Source organism: Amblyomma mixtum, chromosome 3 (assembly GCF_055824585.1).
Source record: "Amblyomma mixtum isolate Tamu chromosome 3, ASM5582458v1, whole genome shotgun sequence".
Taxonomy (NCBI): Eukaryota; Metazoa; Arthropoda; class Arachnida; order Ixodida; family Ixodidae; genus Amblyomma; species Amblyomma mixtum.
The window spans coordinates 155,625,809-155,638,423 of NC_143014.1; the positions used below are offsets into that span (position 1 = coordinate 155,625,809).

A 12,615-nucleotide genomic window follows, 5' to 3' on the forward strand; every position below is an offset into this window, starting at 1 on the left:
TTATTAAATGTCTCTCAAGCATAATATGGCCATTATTTTCTAACTTGCACTTCGCGGTGACTCCGGCGTTTCTGGCGTTCGGTTGCTGATCGTTCGTGAGCTCTGTCCCAGCAGCGCCAGGCACAACTCGATGCTGGTGAAATGCAAAAATGGCCGTGTACTGATGTTTTGGTACAATTTCATGTGGTAGACATTATTCCAGACTTATTGACTACGGTGTGCATCATAGCTAACAGTTCCGCTTTGGCACGCAAAAATTCGTTACGCACTTCTGCAGTCAAATCGTTTAAAGGTTTATGTGTAAGCCTTGCTTTTTCACGCTACCTGAGCGTCTTCAACTTAGTTTACTTTTTGTAATTCGTCCTCCTCGTCCTCCGCTAAAATTTTGTCCGCTACCCATTGCTCTGAAAGAGACACGAAACTTCGCTAACGCACTTAAACAATATTTGTTGGAAAAAATTGATGTTCGCGGCCATTCTAAACTCCTCCTATTCTGTACGAAAAGTCTGTAATTCCACTCGATGAACCATTCATATCTTTATGCGTACGTTGATTGTTATAGCTCCGATTCTTCTCATAGCATGTTTAATTACTATATTTCTGTTCTTTGCCGATGGCTGTATCAGTGCTCCTTTTTGAATTTATTACTAAGTACTTTTGAACTTAAACGCGAACTTCCCGTTGGCTGCGGGTCCAAAAAGTGTTTGTATAATCTGTTCTTTAGAAGCGTCAAATAAAACTAAAACTGAATATCTACTACCACGGCAATTCTATTAACAACGGTGTCAGACTAGCCTCATGCTATCGGACACCACAAACTCACACGGTATGGATATCAGTAATGCCAGTTGTGGCTAAAATATAGCGACGCCGGTAATAGCACTGTGATTTATATAAGGTTTTGTAACTCTCTGTCGTGATATTTAGAAATTTGTTGCTGTTGTTGTTGCTTTGACTGTTTCCTTGGTACCGACATTCGTAGCTAAGGAAGAGGCTACTGCGATCATTTACACTGCCTGTGGATTTTATCACAGGGAGTTCTCATAAATCCTGCGTTTTGTGCATTGATTGGGAATTGCGATTGTGAACAAGCAGCGCCAGCGTTCCTCTTCGCAGCGCCTCCACGTACAGTACAACGCGTCGCAGGCTTTTCGGTCGTGACGGCCTCTGGTATTAAGCGACCCCACGGTTGAGACATGCCCTTACTCTTCACATGAGACGGGGCGTAATGATTACGGCGAGGCGGTACTACCCGAGGGGAATCCCTTTGAACGCCGCCAGAAAGGTCGCTTTCCGACCCCGTAGCGGTCCCGGCTGCTTCCACGTTTGTGCCAAATGAATAAGAAAAACGAATATACAAACTCCGACTGGTGCCCGTCAATCCCCTCTCGCGGAAGGGTAACCAGAAAAGAACTTGAAACCGGTCTCGTACTTTTTCTGCAGCCTACCGCCCCCGCCGCGTCCACGGTCGATTTCGCTCAATGGGGCTCAGTCTTCATTGAGGCCTCTAAATGAGCCGGCCACAATCAAGGCCGTTCAGTGCTGGGAGCGGACCGATCACGCGTCCCCATCAAGATGTAAGCCAAGCAGCGGCCCTTTTTGCTGGACTTGCCTTTCTTCCTCGATCATGGCCGAGGAAGATGCGGCGTGGCGGAAGCGTTGGCCGACGACAGCGCGGGCAGTGGCGAGCCCCACATTCCGCCACTGACAGAATCGTGCGCGCCGCTCTCGTGCGGCCCGTGTCCCCCCACGCGGCCGGAGCTCACGACGCGGGCCGACCGGCCGCGGCGGAGGAGGGGCGGCCGTAGCCTCACCTGTCGCCGACGCGCCGCGGCTGCTGCGCGCCCGTGTTTGGCTCCCGAGTTGTTCTTCCGGGTTCGACCAATGGACGGCGCTCGCGCGCTGGACGTCATCGAGTCACGTGCCGCTTAGCGCTTGTCAGCATAAAAAAAGCGTCCCTTTTCGTGGCCAGCGTGGCTATTCATCGCCGGCATTCCCCGTGAGCGAAACGAACGGCGACGCAATCGACCTCAAGTCATGAGAGGAGCACGCCGGCTGGTGAGCACCTCCAATCTCCTTTTGCCAATTAGCACTGCTGCTGAAGCGGCGTCGCGTCAAGAGAGTCTTGCAGAGACGATGCTCGCGCGCCACTCTGTCCATTTGTTGTGTTCGGCGACGTTCCCGTTTTGATGAACGTATGATTGTCATCTCAAAAGCTGCTCCGAAGGGCAGCGGGAATCTTCACCTTCGTTTGTGGATCGCCCCTCAACGAAGGGCTGTTAATTTCAATGATATCACGGCCTGATCAGGCTTTTATATGTTTTTCAAAACCCGCAACTGTGAAGTCAAGGGATTTGGTTATGTTATCATGTGTTTTGCGCGCTTCGCTTACACATATGAAAAGTTCAGGAAGTATGCTAGTACTTCTTTTAGCCGGAATCACCCGTACAGCTTTGTTCATATATTCATAAAATTGATATGAATCTCTGAAAACTTTAAAAAGGCTAAAAAAATGGTGTCAAAAGTACTGCAAAGAAATACCGTCGAGATATTATTGCATATAAAGTTCAATACTTCCGCCTTGGTGTAGCCATCGCTCTGTCGGGCCTATAATTTATGACTTCCATCAATTAGATACCGATGAATACCACTGCTCGCGCGTCTGCACCCACCGACGATAAGAAACACGTCTCTGGCACGCCTCTGTGGTCATGCTTTCGTTCCGAACTTTAGCTTTGGTAGTGACGTGGCAGTCTATCGATGACATAGTAATTCGGTCTTCTTTTTCTTTTTTTGAACAGCCCAATTCTTGCGCCAGAATCTGACCTCTTCATGGCCAGTTTCCTTGCGGCAAGCCTGTATTCTTAAATCATTTTTCTGACTGGTACCTTATGGTGGCATAAATGCATATCATGAGCGCCTTGCAGATCTCAGGTCTCCTGGCGTGCATATAGAGAGTGCTGAGTTTGCTCCAGTGCATTGCATTAAAGTCTACAACAACCGGTACTACTACCGCACTGAGTGAAAACGCCTTCTGCTTGACAAAAGTGAACTTGAAAGTTATGCATGCAACTTTTAGCGGGTTGATCTCTAAGCGGAACTAAAGGGGAGCAAGTATTCTTAAGGTGGGTAACTAACTGGCACTTGAAGTTACCTAAAGATTTTTACAGAACCATCAGATTGCTTCATTGTAAGTTTGAGTATAATTTAGAACCAACAAAACTTTTCCGTCATCATGAACTAATTCTTTTCAAACCGTGAACTAATTCTTTTCAAACCGATTGGGCGCTGTGCGGCCTTACCGTACTAGGAGCCTCTTGCTGTGGCATTCTATACTGACGCTAATTGCCTCGGTGTTGTTATGCAACGTACGTCTAGCTTAGACATTTTGTTTCCGGCAAGTCTTCGAGAATTTTAGTGAAAAAAAAAAACTGAATTCTTTCTTCTGGTGTATTATTTATCCTAGCTGCAAGAGACCGACTTCATTTGTGAAGTTATGCAGATCACCAAAAACGCGTCTATTGCACTGATTCAAGTGTGAGGGCTGTCCTGAAAAAGCCTGCTTTGTCGGAGGGGATGCTTGGCACGCTATGAACAAGAAGACGTCTCGTTTTGCCTTTTTCTTTATTTATCGTATCTTAGTTCAACTATAATAACAATAGAAGTAAGCCAGCCGGTTCAAATTTTATCCTGGTAGCTCCGTTTCCATTGAATAAGTAAAATCTGTGCGTGTGGCCTGCGTCCACACGCTAAGCAAAAACTATATCTTAGGAGTTCTTACCTGAGCAGTTGGTTCCGACTTGCATCCGCCGAACTAGCCTAGGTGAATATTGTCGCATTACGAACTGGATGTAGAAGAGAAATATTGTAATTTTTGTCTTGAATGTTTCATAAGTAAATGGCCGAAAGCCGTAGAATCGCAATGATTTGAATTTTTGTTTTTATAAATCTGCGCATTAGAACTGAAAACAGATGTGAGAATTTTGTGAACTGCGCATGTTGTTGTTTTAAGCGGCCAAAATGGCCACCTTAAATTTAATTCCATTTCATGTCGTTTTTAATCGAATAGAGACATGAAAAATTCCATAATTGACTTAAAGAGTTTCACGTGCAGTGCTGTTAAAGTTAAGGTTATAATCGTGGCTACCGTAAATGTCCACACATGTGTCGACAACTCAAAATCTTGATATCTCGTATATTGACGGGACTGTGAAGTAGTGACCGCGAAATTTGAAAATATTACGATTTTTCGACTTTTCGCAATTGAAAAAAAAAACTGAGCACGATAACTTAAATTTTCTTAGTCTCTATGGTTAGTACTGACTTCAACGTTCCTTTCAATTGCAAGATATTGAACCAAAATCTGCCCTGTTATTTTGTAAGCAGATTGTTTCGGCGTACTCGATGTTTATTAATCGAAAGCTTAAGCTCAGCCCTCAAGAAAGCTGCCTCTTAAGCCAGATTCGTTCCCTGCGGTGTAGCAGTGCGTGTCTCCTCCTCCCTGCTGTCACTCAGTGGCCCAGTGCTTACACACGCACTCATGTCGTAAGTCGAAATTTTACTGCGGAATCTTGAGCGAGGAAAAAAAAAAAGTCCCTCTGAGTCTTCTGCACATCCAAGACATGCCTCGCAGTTGATATTTTTGCGATGGGTTAACTTGAGGCTGCTTGCACCGCAGATGATACCCAGATTTTCTAACCGGCGACTGTCCGACGAGGGCGATAAGCTGAAATAGTTCAAGCACTGCTTCAACTTCCTACTTGTTAAGCAGTACTGAAACCTGCTGCATTCGACAGGAAGAAAATTCATGCGTCTATGCGCTCATTTTCTCTCTACGATTTCAATAGATTCGCAACAGAAGCATCAATGAAGAAAAGCGAGGAGCAGTCTATTAGCTTGTACAGAAACATCACAACTGGTCAGCCAAAAGTAAGCGCAGGTTGGATAAAAAGTTTCTGGACCGTAGGTACCACGTACAAAACAAAAACAAAAAAAACGAACAGCTCTTAGCCCGGATTGTGAAGATTGAAGCAATAACAAACCAAAGGCTTGTCTGCTTTAATACAGCAATATACCAGTGAGCTCCAAGCTAAGCGCTTAAGCCGCGAGGTAATTCATCGTGATGATGGCGCACCTAGGGCAAAAGGTTCCTGAATATCCATACTTCTCTGAGGTCCAAAAATAAACCCCATAAAGCGTTTTCCTTGAAAAAGAAAAGTTGCCCTAAATGATGAATCTAGGTTTAACTAAAACAGGGCGCCAGAAGAAAATTTTTACGACTGATTACGAAATTCATCAAGGTCGTGCGGGGAAAAAGCTATTTGCACTGTGGCGTTTTCCTCGCAAAAGGAAGACGAGAAGCAGATCAAGTCTGGCCGATTTATAATCATTAAAAGTCTCGTCCTCGTCTTTTTTCTGCGAGGGAACTAAAACTTTCTTTTCCCGTATCAATGTTCCGTGCGTACATGAACGCATTATCCTGAAGCCACCACTACTGCTGTTTCCCCTACTGCAGCGGAGCACACGGGTTTGGCCCAGATTATGACACATGCCCTTCAGCGTGAGTGAAAATCGCTTGAAATGGGTTCTGTAAAAGACAGTCGGCCAATACAATTTACCTGCAGAACGGTAGGTCATCCTTTTTTTGTGCTCCGCATTGATCGAACCTTGTGCGTGCCTGCTACCGTAAGCGCAAGGCCCGAACAGTGCTTCGAGGAGTACGTAGGAGCCCTTAGAGACGTCAACATCGCGAGCAGGCTGTTTACGCCGAGACGACACGGATGGTCTTCCCTAATGCACCTGCCATGGGGAAAAGGCGCGCCGTGTAACACCGGCGCTTTCTTCCTTTGCGCCCTCGTTCCCGCCCACCCCCCGGAAAGTCACCGAGTGAATGACGCTTCCATTGGCGCCCACATTTGAGCCACGAACGAAGACAAACAGCCATCGAAACCCACTGAATGAACGCCCGAGTCAAAGCGGCACGACAAGGCACCGGTAAGGTAGCGCCGATAACCTCCCGCCCGCCCGGCGACCGCGCAGCGTCGGCCCATTCGCCGGCAGCGGGCCACACCGAAGCCGCGCCCGACAGCGCTCGCCTTGGGGCACTATCGCGCGCCGCAGGCTGACAGGAAGCACCCGCGACGACCGAGAACACAACGCAATACGATACGAGCCAGCTTTTGTTTTTACCAGCCTTTTTTTCTGCCCGTACGTTTTTGCCACTGTCTTTCATTGCCGGCGCCGCCGTAAGAACCGGCACATCGCGCCCGCCAACTGTGGGAAGCTAGGTGGGAGTCGTTCAGCAGGCTATTTCTTTTTTTCTGCTACGTGCGCAGTGTATTCGATCTTCGTGAGGGCACTACATTTGAACTCAATAGCGAAGCTGTGTATTTTTCTCTTATTGAAAAGAAATTTGTCTTGTGAGAAGCCCGATCATTGTGCAGCATGCTTATTTGTGCACTGTGCTGTGCGCTTTATCGAAATAAACAAGCGGACGGAAGAAGAAACTGCATCGCTCGTTGTTTTGCTGCTGCTCCGCTGAGACTGTAATATCATACGCCTTAGGAAGGGCTAATTGTTGTGATGATTTGGTAACATAATGTCGGAGCGTAAGTCTACAGGACGCACGTAAAAGACCTAGCCCCATATGTGTCATGCCAGCCAACGATCATCTCTTTTTACTACCACACGTTGATCATAGCAGGCCGATTCCCCTCTCCTCTCGTGTAGTTTGGAGCTACCGGCTTATAAGAGAGCTGTCAGCTTTACTAGCGTCCTGGAGCCTTTTGGCCCCCATAATGCGAGGTACTCTTGCCTTTTCTTGGCTCATGCTAAGCTGGGGCTCCTTTGGCCGGCTCTCTGAAGCAACGAGGAGCAGGAGGCGAATGTTGTAATAATTTTTTCATCGGTCCATCCTTCTGCCTTTGTCAGCTTCACCTTTTCCAGCAACGTACTATACATGTGCTTTGCCTAAACAATTTTTCTGAGGCTGCGCCGTCTCCCGCGACAGGCGTTTCACTGGACACAGACACGACGAACTTCGGCACGTTGCATTGGTTGCTGTGCTAGCATTTTCAGAGCCCACGCAGAGACGCATGTACTTTCCACCTTGACCTGCCTCAAAAAGACACATTCTGCTTCACTAGCATTCTTGAGCCGAATATTAAGCGGATTAAATGCAGGTTTGGAAGCGTACACAGCGTATACCACCCGGCAGATGTGTCTACAGAGGGTGAGCGTACATATCTGGTCTGAATAGACGACGCCGGCACTTCTCCGAACTGTTCCCCCAAAGTAAATCACGCTTGCATTGTACAAGAAATTTCGCCGCAGAGGAAAGCTGACTGCTCACGCGTGTACCGTGTGAAAAGTGTTTCAGCCGGGTGGAGTGACCTCGCCGAACTTACTGCGAGGCTATGATTTCTGCAGCCAATTCCAGTGAAGTAAAGTGGCAGGTAAGTTCGACGCCTTTCGCAAAGTGCTAAAAAGTGTTATAATACTTTCGATACTTGATAGTACGTAAACAAATAAAGAATAATTGTTTTTAAAAAATGGGGAAGTGACGACGCGATAAATACGGTCGAAGCAGCTTGTCGTGACAAAATTTCCAACGGGCGAAGATTAAATGTGAACGCCGTTTGGAGAAGACACGATAACCGGACTCTCAGCCGCAGCCACGTACTGGAACCGTAAAAACGATTTCAAGACGCCTACATACAAGCCCTTCATGACGACTTAAGTCCTGCTATATCAGATACTAGTGCAGTCGTTCTTCAGTTCATTGTGCGTGTGAGACTTCTAATCTGAAAACGAACAGAAAACGCCGACAAAGCACCGAAGCCACGCAGCTTTTTGTGGAAAGATTTATTATTGTTGATTTCAACTTTTCGTTCCGGAAACACTGCATACCGGCCGGTTGTCAAAGAGCCCTCATTCTCAACATATTTGACTGCACGCTCTAAGACATGTTTCAGCAGGAAAGCCGGTCGTTTCCTGAACGTATCGCCGATAGTGACTAAATGACAGCTTTAAGATCGCAGGCAGAATTCTGTTACCTGAGTATTTCCTGTGCATCGAACTCGATTTATTACTCCGATGCTGATGCGTGCATATTACTTTGCAAGGAAATAAGGGCAGTTTCGTCACAAAAGATTCTCGTTAATGCATGGTAATACAAGCGCCAATGATACGCACAAAACTACCCATATGTCACAGAAACTCGGCCGCAAAATATAGTTACGCTCGGACATCTCTGTCCAGTTTCGAAGTAATTTTTTGCACATTCTTCACTAGAAAGCCTTTTTTATCGACCTTCATTGTCGAAACGGCGTTGAAGTTACGCAGCCAGGTCGATGGTGGTGCGGCGAGCTGGTAAATTTATCAGCTGATGTCGTATTCAAGTACAAATTATGCGTTACGCTACCTACATTATATAACATATAATTCCACACACACGCGCACAAAAAAAAAACTACTTTTACAGCTCCTAAATGGGTCTCTCATTCACATTAAGTTCAAAGTTAAACTTCCACAACTTTCATAACGCAGAAAGTTAACGTGGCGTCGGAACGGGCACATCAGGTCGGAGTAAAATACTGCAAATCGGAAGTTTGATCCCGTAAGTTGTTTATTTCAATTGGCATCTAAGCAAGCCGGTGAGGTTGACAGTTAGCGATGGAATGAGCAATTTGTTGAGTTAGACCGCCACGTATTGTGTGATAGCCAGCGGCTATGCCGCTCAGGTAAATTCAGTGAGATACAGGTTTCTGTGCGTTCTGGAATTGAAAGGTTTCAGCTGCCTAGTTTTTGAGACAGAGCTTGCGAGTGCACGTAGGCGACTGGCGCTTTGAGCCCTCGTGATTTGAGTAAAAAGTGAACAGTCGCCAGACGCCAATCAATTAATTTTGATGTGCCTTTAGCGGTAATTCAAGTAATGGCCCTCTCAAGCGCATTTTCTATGATCATTTTCTTCCACACAGAACAAGACCGCGTCAGTAATGCGCTGTTGTCGCTTTGCAGAATGAGTAGGAAACTAAACATGGCACGAATCTGCGCTGTCTCCATCTTTTTACTGCTCACAGGTCAGGTATCGTCTAACAAATAATGTCAAATTATTTGCTACGGTCCGGGAATTGCGCTTAATAAATATAAAAAGGCCAGTTGAAGGCGTAACTATGCGATTTCATCATATTAGAAACTTCAAAATGTTTATTTTCCTCACCCCTCTGGGCAAAATGAGACGTCCTTTCAAAATTGGGATATTACTCATCTTTGCAATGAATCCTTGCAGATGAAATCGGTTCCATGGGCACCAACGCAAGCTTCGTGGGCCTACCAGCGTGAGAAACACTGCATCCAGAGAGATCCCCACGCAGTTTTTTTTATTTTTTGCATAACCCGCTAGGGACAAGGTGCACTTCTGCAGCCAAGTTTTGCGCATGTCCTCGATACACAATTTCCTACGATTCTCTGCTTTCATCGCAACTTTTTTTTTTTTGGTCACAGCCGTTGCCCTTTCGCTCAGCGCCCTTTCGAATGGACATGCGATTTGGTTCGATTCGAGCACGTGAACAGAAGGTTTTGAATGTAATTGTAGGTCAGACCGAACAGAGCTTGCTCCGTTGTCAGAATGCGTTATACAAGAAGCTGTTCTTGCCCGGCGGAAAGAGTGCGCCGATCAGTTTCGCAAGACTTTTTATGCAGCTGCCGTCTTTCATGATCCTGTCATTTTCTTTAGTGTTCTGCGGTGGGCGTGTCTAGGAACACGAGACCGATTGACGGCACCGGCCCTGCTTGCTGTCCTTCAAGCTTTTATCCGAGTCGTGCTCGCAAGTCGCCACTCAATGTTTTCGTTTGGTACGTTGGGACTATTATAGGGAGAAGTAATACAAGAGTAAAGCTTTTGGAGCAAGCGATGAAATCATTATCTTAAGCTAAGGCCGTGCAGCAAAAGGCTAGAGCGTGGGTTCCCTACTGATGCTTTGTGTCCTAGTTATCTGCGCTTGTTGCATAATATGAGCACCAGAGGCTTCTCTATACGCTTCCAATGGGTGCCCTCGCATATAGGTATCATAGGCAACGGGATGGCGGACAGCCTCGCCCATAGAGCGTTGTCTGGGAACCCTTCGAGAAAAGTCCCTCAGGATGACAAGAGACTCTTCAGAGAGACAGTGTTGAGTCACTTCACTTCTTTGTGGGGCTCACCCAGCAAGCCATGTGTGACCAAGGGTCTCCAAATATCCCAAGCTACTTTAATGCACCGCACACGCACGGGCTGTGCTCGTACTACTGCGTGGATGTATAAAACGGGCCTGGCGTCGCCTCCATCATGTTCAGCGTGTGGTGTGTGCATATAGGACATTACTTAATGTGCTGCACTCTTTACAGTTAAACCTGGAAAGCGCATAAAAACAACGGACAACAGAAAGAGACAGACACACGAGCGCTTACTTCCAACTGATTTTTATTTTCATGCGAGAGCAGAATATATGTACACTTCAGATCACCTGCGCATGCGATGAAGCCTCAAACAAGATAAAATATTATCTGGCTGCACATGCAAAAGAAGAAAGATATGCAATCTCTTTCTCAGACAGCAAAATCGACGCACCACTTACACATTCATCGCCAGATCGTGCTATCTCACTTGCCTCAACAATTTCACGCGTTGTTTTACACTTGCTTTTATACAGAACTTTACATTGATGAAAGAGAGGACGACAATTCTTGCTTTTGCACTTGAGGCAATGAATGCTCAAATGCCCACCTTTTCTGTTTTCGACAGCGTAATTGTGTTCACCTAATCTCTCATTCAGGCATCTACCAGTTTGGCCTATGTAATATTTACCGCAAGTCAAAGGTATCTTGTACACAACCCCTTCTGTGCATTTTACAAATGGTTTTTGGTGCTTGATCATGCAACCTGACTTCAGCCTGTTTTTTGACGTGCTCTGTTTGCTTAGCGCACTCAGCTTACTTGGGGCAGAGAACAACACATTTACATTCACTCGGTTACCAATTTTTCTTAGGTTGTGTGACAACCTGTGCTTATAGGGTATGACTGCAAACTTTCTTTTATCTTTTGTCTTATCCGGCTCTTGCTTTGAGTTAGCATTCCTTTTGTTTGTTTTAACAAGTCCTTCTGCAACAGACACCAGCAGAAGGGGTTGTGTACGAGATACCTTTGACTTGCGGTAAATATTACATAGGCCAAACTGGTAGATGCCTGAATGAGAGATTAGGTGAACACAATTACGCTGTCGAAAACAGAAAAGGTGGGCATTTGAGCATTCATTGCCTCAAGTGCAAAAGCAAGAATTGTCGTCCTCTTTTTCATCAATGTAAAGTTCTGTATAAAAGCAAGTGTAAAACAACGCGTGAAATTGTTGAGGCAAGTGAGATAGCACGATCTGGCGATGAATGTGTAAGTGGTGCGTCGATTTTGCTGTCTGAGAAAGAGATTGCATATCTTTCTTCTTTTGCATGTGCAGCCAGATAATATTTTATCTTGTTTGAGGCTTCATCGCATGCGCAGGTGATCTGAAGTGTACATATATTCTGCTCTCGCATGAAAATAAAAATCAGTTGGAAGTAAGCGCTCGTGTGTCTGTCTCTTTCTGTTGTCCGTTGTTTTTATGCGCTTTCCAGGTTTAACATGTCTAACCAACTCGCCCAAACGCAGCCATTATTGAACTCTTTACAGCGCGGAAAGATGCGTGTTATTCGGTTCTCTCAAGAAGGCAGGACTCCCTCGAAGCTCCGTTCTGGACATTATTTTCCCGCGCGGGAGCCAATTCTGGAGAAAAGACGCTTCACGTCTTCTTTTAAATTACTCTGTGAACACGGACCTAGTCTCCACATGGTGACAGCAAGAGTGACTATTATTTGTGTTTGTGAGTTCGGTGTCAAATTATGTGATTTAGTTATTGTAGGTGTCACTACAGTGGAGCAATTGCAGGCAGAAACCGCAAGGCTAACCCCACCTGTAGCTTACAGCATCTCAACTCAATTCAACAACCCGATGTCGCTTTTTTTTTCCCGCATGCAGCCAGCATGCTGATAAAGAATATTCTCTTAAGACCGCGAGGCGCAAAAATTCTTAAACTTTTCAAGCAATACGACCAATAACTAGCGGCATGCGAACATTGAAATTTTCTATGTTCGAATTCGAATATGAAAAAGCCTTCTAATATCGAATTGAATATTAAACATCTGTTTAGTATGAAAAATATTTCAGAAAAAGAGAAGCAGGTAAATGTTGTCCTTACCTTTCTTTCTTGAACAGGTATGGTTTTTTTTTCAACTTAAATAAGCAAAACAAGACTGACTCGGCACTTGATAGAAAGAACACGACGAGCACAGAAATATACACTGCTTGCCCAGAAAGCGTAACATTATGCAACCTGTAACGTGAACATATACAATTAGTAACAAAATTAAACCCAGGAATTACACGACTGGCCCCTAAAAATAGCATGGTGGGTAGTAAAGTCGCATCAATTCCGACTGAAATGGACCAGAGGAAATGACTGAATTATCCAAAGGTTGAGTTATAAAATGCCATCCCGTACCTCCTAAAAAAGAACAAGTGGAGATAATGCGAACATGCAGCGGAGC

At 45.5% G+C, this 12,615-nt stretch overlaps 1 protein-coding gene across 1 annotated transcript in view; it reads left to right on the plus strand.

Moving 5' to 3' along the window:
• The first annotated feature begins 1,982 nt into the window (after positions 1-1,982).
• The window catches only part of LOC149352444 (uncharacterized), a 41,283-nt gene continuing 30,650 nt past the window's right edge, over positions 1,983-12,615 (plus strand). The window contains exon 1 of the mRNA XM_089577166.1: positions 1,983-2,058. Coding sequence (XP_089433292.1) covers positions 2,038-2,058 — 21 coding nt within the window. The 5' untranslated portion in view covers positions 1,983-2,037. The remainder of the gene's footprint in view (positions 2,059-12,615) is intronic.